The sequence below is a fragment of the Cottoperca gobio genome, chromosome 15, assembly GCF_900634415.1.
Source record: "Cottoperca gobio chromosome 15, fCotGob3.1, whole genome shotgun sequence".
Classification (NCBI taxonomy): Eukaryota; Metazoa; Chordata; class Actinopteri; order Perciformes; family Bovichtidae; genus Cottoperca; species Cottoperca gobio.
Window position 1 is genome coordinate 3,850,420 of NC_041369.1, and position 12,504 is coordinate 3,862,923.

General features: G+C 44.7%; 1 protein-coding gene across 2 annotated transcripts in view; it reads right to left on the reverse strand.

Moving 5' to 3' along the window:
• The window catches only part of bcl11aa (BCL11 transcription factor A a), a 51,120-nt gene extending 40,158 nt beyond the window's left edge, over positions 1-10,962 (reverse strand). Inside the window, exons 1-2 of one of the 2 annotated variants that reach the window (XM_029449811.1) lie at positions 10,635-10,962; positions 6,197-6,646 (exon numbers count right to left, since the gene is read on the reverse strand). In XM_029449811.1, the coding sequence (XP_029305671.1) occupies positions 6,197-6,646; positions 10,635-10,689 (505 nt within the window). In that variant the 5' untranslated portion in view covers positions 10,690-10,962. Of the gene's footprint in view, positions 1-6,196; positions 6,650-10,634 lie in introns of both variants that reach the window. The other variant, XM_029449810.1, reaches the window with a different exon arrangement.
• Between the last annotated feature and the right edge of the window lie 1,542 nt (positions 10,963-12,504).

Below are 12,504 nucleotides of genomic sequence, written 5' to 3' on the forward strand. Positions count from 1 at the left end.
AATAAACAATGCTCCATCACAGAGCGCGTGCAGTAAGTCTGCTTGACGTCACACATGTCACTGACACACTGTCACTGCTGCAAACTGGGAAATAACACAGGTCTTTTTTTAAAACGTCTTATTGTTCTCCACCATCGGTATTGTTTAAGAATGGTTCAGCAACCGCGATAATCTGGCAGATCTTTTGTTTTCTACAGAGCTGCCTCTCCTTCTTCGGTCAACGTCGCTACGCCGTGTCTGCGCCGTGTCTGCGCCGTGTCTGCGCCGTGTCTGCGCCGTGTCTGCGCCGTGTCTGCGCCGTGTCTGCGCCGTGTCTGCGCCGTGTCTGCGCCGTGTCTGCGCCGCATTTCCCAGGGATCAGCTGTCAATCAAACTGCGTGGGCCGCGTGACGTCTTTCTCTTCAGAATTCTTTTTTTGACCCTTTGATGTTGTTGTAGTCTGTTCAGCCGTGGTGGCGGTGATTGCTGCTCATGCCCTGCTCTTCTTCTATTTATTCCAAAGCCACCGCACATGTAGAATGCATCACTTCCTGTGCAACCAGACGATGCTGTGTGTGATGAAGAGGCACCAGCCACTGATGTAAAAGCTTTCACTGTTAGATAATGACGACAATGATGAATCTAATGTGCACCGTAAAAACTTTCAATTATTATGCTGTTGCCTTTTTCAGCATCCATCTTCCAACCACTAATATAATAATGTAACAGTCAACATCTCCGCTCTTCGCTCCACAGGTCAAAGGTCATATTTGGAGCAGCAGTAGGAGTCCATTGTGTTGCTCAAAGGCAAGTCGAGCCAAATTCTGGGTTAAACCAGTCAATTAAATGGGAATTCCACAGATGGTGATGAGTTTGTTTGTCTTGGTTCGTACGACTCACAGTTGTATCATGTCCTCTCTGAAAATAACCTTTATTTTGGAGCTAAAGTGAAGATATCTCAGCTTCTGCCGCCTTGATTTTGACCATTCTTCTCTCTTGTAATTCTTTATAAAAGTGCAATATCAAATTGCTGGAGGATACCTTTAAATAAAAAAAGTCCAAAAGCAGACTAGATTTAGCTCACCAATTCAATGCTGCTGCTCTAATGCTATTTTACGTAACAAAATATGGGTGTGTGCGCTGTGAGCATTATCAAAAAGGATAAAGGATAAATCAACAGGCTCACCGGTCTGGCCCTTCCAGGCACAGGTTAGAGAAAAGCAACTTTAACTTCACGTGAAGTGCTTCACATTCTATTTTGAGCTTCTTTCCGCTTCTTGTTTTATTATTACATCCAAAACATTGTCAGCAGTGAATTCCAAGTTTTTTGGTACCGTCTGGATTGCAGACACGCTCTGCAAACACACACCCACACATTTACAGCAAGACAATAATCAACAGTTCAGTAGTTCAGTCAATTTGCAGTTTATGGAGTTTTTGTGAGTGCTAAATATAAAGCGCAGGACCGCCTGTTGGCCTTGGTGGCAGATTATTAGCTTCCCCAGACATTTCAGTAGCCTGCTGTATGTATTATCCTGCTACTGATGTTTTCTGCACACACAAACATGTTTACACGCAGTAAGCTCATTCAAAATGCAGACACAGTCAGATTCTCACTGCACTGAGAGAGGAACGCTGGAGTTCAAACGCTACACTTGAGTCCACTAAATAAAATCTTATGTTGGGAAAGAAAGAGAGAGAGCAACAATAGATTAGTAATGGCAGCCAGTGTGTGAAATCTCTTTGTAGGCTCGCCGGGGATGTGCTACAGCATGAGACTCACACACACCAAACATACTGTAATTGATTCAGTATCAATTGGCTGTCCCGGATTTACATTGACTGCTAATGTCGCAGAGAGACAGACGCATGAGCCAAAAGAGAGAATGAAAAAAAAGAAGAGGAGGGAGAGAATAGACATGAGATAGAGAGAGAGAGATCTGACATCGAGCCAGACAATGAATGGGTGTTAAAAATGCACTAATGTGTATTGAGGTGGGTAGCATTAGCCAGTGATGATAAGCTAATTGCTAATCACTAGATCATAGACTAATAATACTCATGTTACGAGGCTTCAAGCCAGGATGACTTTTCAGTGGGCTGACCATAATGAAGGACTGAACAACAGATATGTTGGGGGGGACAATGTCAGTGTGTCTGATTTATTTTTTGATTCATCACCATGTACAAGTATCAATAATATTTCTGTTAATCATCGTATATTGCTAGGCTATTACAGTTCATCAGCCAATATTGCTGTATAACATCAGTGGGCAATAAGACAAATAATTCTTTGTACTGGCCGCATCTCAATTTCAGCTCATTAACACACACATTAGGACTGATATTACGTAGAGAAAAGGATTAAATTCTTGATGCTAATTATGGGAAATCAATTGGCAAACTGGACAGCAGAAATGATATTCGCTGCAGAAATAATCCACAAAGAATTCATCCTAAATTTAAATGTTCAGGTTTTTTTCAATCACAAATACTTTTGGTTAAAAGCAAAAACAAAGAGAGACAGACATGGTCACACATACACACACACACACACACACACACACACACACACACACACACACACACACACACACACACATACAAACCCCTCTCTTTTGAGACATTAGCGATGCTGTTTCTGAATGAGGGGCGCCTCAGGGATTATCATCAGAATTTTCATCTCAGTCAGGGATTAATAGAATAAATGGGCAAGAGAGAGAGAGCCGTAACCGTGCGTGTTTGTGTGTGTGTGTGTGTGTGTGTGTGTGTGTGTGTGTGTGTGTGTGTGTGTGTGTGTGTGTGTGTGTGTCTGTGTGTGTCTGTGTGTGTCTGTGTGTGGTGTGGGTGGGCGGGTATGCTGCTTTTTGCATCACTGATCTGCATCATTTTGCCTGTACGGTGCTCTCTCTCGCTCACACACACACAGACAGGTAATGTCTCGGCTCTCCTCGGTCGGAGCTGTTTGATATGTAAATAGCAACGTTCCGGCACAAGTCCGTCGCTTTGTGTTCCTCGCAGCAGCCAGAGGAGCTCTGTAGCACTCTGACCAGAGACACTGATACACATTTTACAACAAGCAGAGGTACATAGGCAGATGCATGCAGAAAATCAATTGCTGTTATAAAGGGCGTCTGATTTCCTGCAATATACAATAAAAAAAATAGTTTGAATTAAAAATGATATCCATTAGAGCAATAAATACCACAAAAAGACAAGACGATAAAATTAAAATGATATTTTTTGGTTCAGAAAACCTAAAATCAATAGTGTTGAATTTAAAATATTGATGTTGATTTCTACTATTAAAATGGCATATGTTAAATATTTGAGGTGAAAAAATAAGTATGAAATTATGCTTTTTCTGAATATGTAATTAATTTCTGGTCATTTGTATTTCGTAGTGGCTGAGTAGAGGCCTTAGATACTGTAAGGAAAACCTATGAGACACAGTGGAACACCAAGCCAGCATTTACAAATAAGAAACACACACGCATTCCTCCCTCGCCTCCTTTTTCTGTCATTAAGAATGCTTCTGGACGGCTATAATCGCGGCTGAAATCCCTGCAGATTTCTTTTTTCTTTTCCTGCCTTTCACATATTTACTTCACCGTGACAGTTTGGGGTCAATTAGGATAAAAGCTGAGGTCGGGGAGGGAAATACTGGCTTTAATTATCGACTATCAGAATGGACGTGTTGTGTAAATTCAGTGTGTGAGATGATGTTTGTGCTGGTGTGTGTCCAGAGAGAAGGTCCAAACAAACCATCAATGAGAGAGGATACATGTAAGAAAAGGGATAAATTCCATGTGCAGATAAACTTAGTTTTAGTTTAAAATTCCAAACAAAAAACCTTCAATAATGCTGGGTCTGTCTGCTGTTCAGCTTGACGTCAACATCAGACAAGATATATAACGCTGCTGTCCTGTTTTTCTTCTCCTGTCTGAGTGTACAGCTGTTCCTACCAAGACGTTCCCACACACAACGCTATTGAAGCAACCAGACGCCTGTATTATGATGTAAATCGCTCTAATAACCCAGTTTAGCTGGTGAGTGTCTGACAGAGTGTGTGTGTGTGTGTGTGTGTGTGTGTGTGTGTGTGTGTGTGTGTGTGTGTGTGTGTGTGTGTGTGTGTGTGTGTGGGTTTGGGTGTGGGTGTTGAAATGTATAGTCACTGCAGAGACACAAGTAGCTGTAGAGAAAAGAGCTGCACTAACTCCTTGCAGCTGACATACAGTAGATAGATTTGTCTCAAGCCGGCAAAGACCAAAGGTCAAAGGTCAAAGGTCAAATGCATCTTAGACAACAATTTCCCTCATCTCCACTTCCTGTAAGCAATAAAGAAATTGCGAAAACTGAGATCAGTTAAGAGAAACGACAACCAGCTTATTGTGCTTATTCCCTCAAACACACACTAACTCCAAAATGGAAAACAAACTGCAACATTTAGGATTCCTGAGCTGCATTCAACGAGCAAAGTGATAAAGTGTGTGTATTGCTAGTGTGTTTCCGCTGCTCTATTTCATCTTCAGCCCCTTTTTCTTCCCTCCCCTTTTCTCTCTTTCTGTAACGGCTAATTTAGTACAGGCAGCCCGCCACTAAAAACTACTGCTAATTAAAATGCACAAGGAAGAAAAAAAATGGCACTGCAACAAAAAATTAGTGGTGTTAAGACGCTTTAAATAAACAACTTTCCCTCTAAGAGCAAAACTAAAACCGGCTTTTCACTCTCTCCGTTTGTCTCTCATTTAAAACAGGAAAAGGGAGAAACAAAACTGGAGGAAAATTGTGCATTTTGCCTATGAAGTTTGGTATGGAGGTAGAAGAATAAAAGAGATGGAGTGCTGGGCTGCATTTAGTCCGGTAAGATGTGGCAGTGGAAGGGGGGAAACCACACCGAGAGCAGGACACATCTGCTCGGGCCACATGAGAGAGAAACACACACACACACACACACACACACACACACACACACAATCCCAGAAAGAAGCTGCAGTTGCTCCCCAGACTGAAAGTCACAAACACACAGTTTTCCGTACATCCAGTTCAGCCACTGATCCTCCATCTGCATACACACACACACACACGCACACACACACACACACACACACACACACACACACACTTAAACCAGTCTCACAAGTGCACTAAAACCCTGACCAGTGTTACCACAAAGTCAAGGTTACCCTTTATGTCTTTGCCACTGTGCTGTGGGATTTGGTCACCATGGCCAAACTGGGTAAACTGGGAAAACACACAGAAACGCACATTTACTGGCACACACACTTTCTGCGTTGAATTCAGTGGAAGGACAGTTGGTCAGACTAAGGTTGATAATTAGATCCACTACATGGTCTCACACTCTCTTACTCATACACAAACATACACACTGTCTTTTACACTGGTCACTAAAGACAGAAGAGACACACTCGCACATACGCACATACGCACACACACACACACACACACGCACACACACACACACACACGCACGCACGCACACAGACGAGAAAGAGAAAGCCATCCTAAATCTAACCCGTGTGTGTGCTTTTGTGCCAGCTGTAAAAAAGAGCAGAGGCGTACTCTCTCGGGTTTTCTCCCGACCTGTGAAGACCCTCGGTTTTTGTTAGTCTGACAACAGTCCCCCCACACTTCCACCTCATCCCACCTTTCAAACAAGTCTCAACCAATCACAAATCTTGCCTTAACAAGGATTGGTATGTGTGTACCCCTAAAACCCTTGCGGTCAGACTACTACAGCCGCCACAAGCTTTGGATGAAGATCATGGGCAACACGTAGGCTAGACTTCACCGGCTTGTCGTACCACAACACACACACGATGTAAAAACCAAACCTGACATAGCAGAAGACACACACACATACAAAATGTACTCCCATCCAGGGAAATACACACACCCGAAATGACATGTGCAGAATGTGGACACTGAAAGCTGTTTTTGAGCTGGAGGAGTTCATGTATCCCTTGATAAATAATGTTTCAGAAAACCTTATAAACTACTTATTAATATTCTGTCAGATTTAACCTCCTTATTCACACAAATGCCCATTAATTAAGGCATCGTCACATCCTCTACAAAGACGAACTGGCAGACACTGCCTCAGTAAAGCTGCTCTTAATTTGAGTACCACTACAACTGTGGCCAAACCCAGACAAAGGTGATGTATGTTGGTTGGTGTGGAAGCAAGTTTGGTTACCTGGTAGGGGCTCCTGTTTGGGGAAAATACCCCGGGGCAATAAGAAGCGGTCATCGTCATCATCTGCCAGCGTGGCCTGGACACCCACTTCCACAGGCCTCCGGCTGCGCAGGGAGCCAAATGCAGGCGAAGGGGTGAGGGCCAGGCCAGGGGAGGGCGAGGGGGGCTTGTCCAGCCCGCGGCCCACGGCAAGGCAGGGCGGCCCATGGCATCGCTTTCTCTTGTGCTCGATGAAGAGCAGGATGTCTGCCAGGGGGAAGGTGGCTTGGCACTGGCCGCAGGTCAGCAGGTCCTGCTCCAGAGAAGGGTGAGCATCGTGACCCAGCCGGGCCAACCGGCCCACTGCGGAGCCCGGGTGGTGCCCGTTGAGGCTGTTGCTTTCCTCTGAGTGCTCCGAGCTGCGTTCCGACAGTTCCTCTGACGACACAACGGCCGCGGAGAGGGGTTCGGCTGCTGGTGAGACAGAGTGGGGGAACAAGCACAGAGAAAGAGGGAGAAGAACAGGGGGGTGGGAGGAAAGAGGGAGAGGGAGCAAAAAAGGAGAAATTAGAAGGTGACTGACTCCCAGCAAAAAAGCAACAACCACATGTTTGTATTTTTCTTTTTGTGACCTGTAATTTATATTGATACAACTCTTTGTGGGAATAAATGAGAAGAGAAGGACGCACAAAACCGTCTGTCACAGAGAGGATCGGAGTTAAAGAGGCAAAAGCTAAAAGGCTGACATGTAGTACACACAATAGAGAAAATGTGCCTTGTAATGACAGAAATGCATGTAATGCAGGGGGAATGATTACAATGCAAGCTGATCGGGGTCACACATCATAAGAATAAATGGTGGGAAAGAATATCCTGAGTATCTGCAAAGCTCAAATCAGATTCCACAAAGATAACAATTTCATAGCCAATGATAGGGAAAGCTTCAAAAGGGATGGTTAAACACAGCATTCACCAGAAAACTAAATATGTGGATGAGTTTGACTTGCCTAACCTTGTTTGTACAGGTTTTGATCCTGTAATCAGCAGAAGGCAAAACTGTCACAATCATGTCTAACATGTGTGCCGGGGAAAGGGAAGGGAAGGCAGGCGGCACAGAGAGTGTGTGTCTCGATTACATGTGCCGGCCTTATAGTTCTTAGATACCAGCCGCTTGTACAGCGGGAAATCACCCCAAAATGAGCCGTTCAACACGATTCCTCAGCCCTCCAAGGCAGGATTAACTCTTGACTACTTTTTAAGAAGCCTTTTGTCAAGCTCAGACCGTCCTGCAGAGGAGGGAGAGGAGTGTGAACAGAACAGCCCGCTGAATTAGAGAAGCAAAATGGGAGAACATAATTCACTATCCCTCTTTTTAAAGAAAATCTTCCCGTCCAAGGTGAAGAGTGTGACTCTGTGCTATCTGCCTAATGCATGTTGACCTTCTTTACTCAGCCGCCAATTTCACATTTTAATGAACTTAAAACCACTGAGAATCAAAAAATAGATTTTAATTTTCACTGTCTGGGTGATTGGTACAGATTTTGTCTGATAAAAGGGATAGGGTTCCTGTGCATGCATCTCTGAGAGAGAGAGAGAGTGTGTGTGTGTGTGTGTGTGTGTGTGTGTGTGTGTGTGTGTGTGTGTGTGTGTGTGTGTGTGTGTGTGAGAGAGAGAGAGAGAGAGAGAGAGAGAGAGAGAGAGAGAGAGAGAGATACAGAGCGAGAGAGAACAAGAGAACGAGAGATAGAGTCTGAATGTGGACTACATCCCCTCAAGGAAATATCATTTGAACGACGCAATTCTGCACGACATCTGTGCACAAACTGGGACATGGAGATAACATGATAAATTCCCAGCTTGCACCAACACCACCACTACTACCCCCCCTCCACCCTATCTACACCCCCTCCTCCTCCTTCCCACCCTTTTCGTCTTTGATTTAACTTCAGGTCAACACAACGCCACGCAAGTTACACAACAGCTCCCGGGGGGGGCATTAAATTCACGGGATAAAACAACAACAAAAAAATAATGAAAGCTGCATAAGCTCCTCACCTCTTGAGTTGAACTCAAGAGTTGATATCCGGGGTTTGAAAAAACCTAATGGTGCATGAGGAGGGAGGGTAGGAGACCTAAATAGGATTGTTTTAAAATACAAAGCAGGTCTCCATGCACAGAGTTTTAAATAAAAAAGAAACGGGCATAAATCACTTATTTGTATCTATTTTAAGGCAGTGAGACTGAGGAGCAGAGAGGAGGATAAAGTGTCTTTACATCATGTTAATGTAGTAAAACATCTCTGAAAGGAAGGTATGAATGGACTCTTAGCTAGAAATCTTTTTACTAAGCTTTAGGTTAGACGTTCCACCTGTCTGATAAATCTATAAAACAGTTAGAAAAACTGTGGGAAGACTCTGCCCAAGATAAACTATTTAAAATATATTTCCATCTTGGAAAAATATGGAAAATACTGGTAATGTAATTTAATTTGGAGAAAATGTTGGAACACTGAAAAAGTCAATGTGAAGTCTTATTACATTTTACTTAAATTCAGCCTGGTCATGCATTAAAAAGCAAACACTGGAAATGTAGTATATGCTAAATAATCCCATAGAAATATAGAATTGTAAGAAATATTGAGAATTAAAATACAGGCACTAAATACAATAAATAATCAGGGATGACTGTTTTCTTGAGACCGACAGGCCAGATTCTGCGCTCCATTTATGACAAATTTGAATCTGTAAACTGTGTGTGTGTGTGTGTGTGTGTGTGTGTGTGTGTGTGTGTGTGTGTGTGTGTGTGTGTGTGTGTGTGTGTGTGTGTGTGTGTGTGTTGTAAGGCTTGAGAGGGTAAAAGCCGAAGTCTGCAGGCACTCCACAGTGTAGCTGCATATGCTGATTCCAGCCTGCATGTATGTAAAAATGTAATGCACAAAAAAGGAAATACAGGGAGAGAAGGTGGGTTTGAGGTGATGAAGAGGAATTTCAAATTTGGAGATGGGGGGGGACCTCCTCCCTCCCTCCTAGCCCAAGTCTTGTATACTCTGCCTTTATTCTAAAGAGATCGCCGAATAGTAGCCCGTGTAGATAGGGGTGGCAGTGAAACTGATCAGGCTCAAGTTCAGCGCTGGATTTTCTGATCGCGCTCTGCCTCCTAGCGACGGCACACGGCCATGGTGACTGCGCTGTCACCCAGCCGGGGCCACACACACACATACACTCCCTCTCTCCAAACCGAACACAGTCGACAGCCAGTCAACATACCAAAACATAATCAAGCACTGATGCATAAAGATGCCCAAATATATTCTTGTTTTATGTTTCGGGGCCACTTACAGAGCCGTGATAACGCTGCAAGTTGGTGCACAGTGCGGCACATGGTGCGGTGATAAACGCCGCTTTGCGAATTGCTCCGCAGTTTCCCAACACACTTATCTGCTCACTGGTCATATATCAGACGTGTGCCTCTAATAAAGTGGAAAATAAAGCTTTTGGTGATAAATAAACGCCGTGCGTAAAGAGTGATACTGTCGACTCAACTAAACAGTGTTGGAATTTCGTCGCTTTTCCTTACACTCTGCATCTGCAACACACCAATGAGATAATATTTGCATCTTACCTTAACTGTACATGAAGCTTTAGAACACTAAGTTGAATTTTTTGATGGTCCAAATTTGGCTTCAAAAGAAAAATTATTTTAAAAAGCGACAGGACTAAATATGCTGCTGTCTTTCTCTAACTCTGAGCTGCAGATACTCTGCTGTCTGTTTTAAAAGAAAGCTTCTCATCTAAACTAAACATCAATAAACAGCCTTGACATGAAAGGCATTACTAGTTTTATAAGTGTGTAAAAATAAATCGATTTGTGTTGTCTGTAATGTGGAGCTGCTGATAGAGGGAGGCAGTTGTAAACAGTCGGACACGAGATTTTTCCCCCTCGATCCAAAAATCCACCTCCAAGTTTTTTTTTCTGAAAATAATCCAAAAATAGAACGATAGAGAGCAGATGAGAAACAAGCCCGCAGAGCTATCAGACAGCGATATTCCGGGGGGGGGGGTGATTTCTCCACGAAGCTCCGCGGAAAGGACGCGCTCTGTTACCGGTAGCCCTGCGCGTTTCCACTGACCGGAGCGACCGTGGGGGCACCGGAGACACAGCGAGTGCATTTAACAGCCTATCAGTGCATATTCTCACCGTGTAACAGAGAAGCAGTAACGGCTGTAAACCGACACACAAAACTTTTTCTCTCTTTTGGGCTTTTGAAATCTCCGAGCGGCTTTTACGCACGGAGGTGTCGCACTTTCTCTCCACACTGTTAAGTCCAGTTGACCGCTGGTCCGAGCGGTCCGTCCGGTGTCCACAAGCTTCTGTTCTGCTGCCTTGACCCCCTTCTTTGCTGAATGAAATGAAAGGGAGTCAGAAGTGACATTTTTCTTTCTTTTTCATCTTTACTTACGCGAAAAATCCCGTTTGCTTAAGTGCTGGGGTTTGCCTTGCTTGCGGCGAGACATGGTGGCTGGCGGCAGCGTTCAGCGCAGATCACATCGGGGAGAGCCGGGGTTAGAGAGGAGACTCCAGCGGGGCAAAGAATATCTTCATCCAACGCCTTTGACATCCACAAGGAAAAAAATAAAAATAAATTAGAAATAACACAAAGATGGCGCGGAGGCGAAGATGGATCGCGGGATCGCCGTCATGGCTTTTTTGAGAAAGGAGAGCAGAGAAAAAAGAGAGAGAGAGTGAGAGAGAGGTAGATGGAGAGAGAGAGAAGGGGAGAGAGATGGAAAAAATGGCAAAAGCCCCCCCTCCCCCCCACCACCCCTCCCCTCAACCCCCCCTCTGAGCTGTGCAAGTTCAAGTGCACGGACGTGACGTTCCCGGCGAACTTGAACGTCAGGCGATGGACGGACACCCGACATACAAAAACATGGGCAGGGCCGAAGCACCCGGGTGGGAGTGGGAGTGGGAGGAGGGACGGACGGGACGCGCAATAACAACACCAATGGATGGTCATTAGAGAGCGAGAGGGGGGGGGACGGAGGAGAGGAGGAGGGAGGGAGGAGGGCTGGACATGAGAAATAGACCCAGTGGAAGCCAATGGACACAGAGATCAGGGGGGCCGGACAAGAGGCTCTTGGAGGGAGGGAGGAGTGTGTGTGTGAGTGTGTGTGAGAGAGGGAGAGAGAGGCAGAGATGTCTAATGAAAGCAATATGCAGAGAGAGAGAGAGAGAGAGAGAGAGAGAGAGAGAGAGAGAGAGAGAGAGAGAGAGAGAGAGAGAGAGAGAGAGAGAGAGAGAGAGGTGGACGCAAAACAGGGCAAGGGAAGCCGCGGACAGGAGCTCAGTGGAGGGGGCGGATATGGTGCTGCTGCATACTACAGAGCGGAGGAGTGCATGTGAACAAAGTCTGTCGCATTTGGTGGCCACTGTTTCAGTGTGAGAAAAGCGCGCAATGCTGGCCAAAAGCTCACCTGGAAGCCGGTGCGCGTGTGTCTGTTTCCTTAAAGCGCGTGCATAAAGGCTATTATAGAGAGACAGATGCACGTGTTAAAATGACAAGGAGCGCAGCAAACTCTCCGGTTGCAGCAAACAGGACGAACAGGTTGAACAGCCAACAGAAATACAGACACAGGCTATAACCTGGGTGGCTTCACATATGCTTTACATAAACACAGAGGGCTGCATTGCTCTGCTTACAGATGATAATCACATCCCGGCCCCGTAAACAACGAATATGTCTTATTATTATATGTATTATTATACACCTGGATCTGCAATAGTGCATGTCCTTTTCTTAAATCTAAAAACAGTTTAATCAAAAGTGTTTATTATGATTTGGTATGTCTATTCAGGAGCTTTACTATAAGAATAGTGATTCATTGTTATATGTACTACAACTTATACTTATACAAACTGGCTATAAATGGCCATACCGTGACAGAAAAAACATTTGCACTCCTTTTAATTAATTGTTCACAGCCTTAAGAAAAAGTTTGACTGGTTTATTATTTTATTCTAAGAAACTAGAGGAATTCATATCTGATCTTGAAGTCACTTATGTCTGTGCCATACATTCAAATTCATTCCATGGTGGACAGCGCTTACTCTCTAGTCTATACCATCGGAGGTGTATGATGTGTCTGTATTGAGGGGGCACTATAGGGTCCAAAGCCCCTCTGTTTGTCTGCGTCTGAAATCCACACTGCAGCCGCCCCATGCAGACCGTGGGAGTGCGAGCGGGCACATAAGCGCCCCGTGTAATAACTTTCAGATGTGCCTCAGGTTCGAGCTGCACACGATACAGGGGAGGGGGTGTTGTTGGGGGT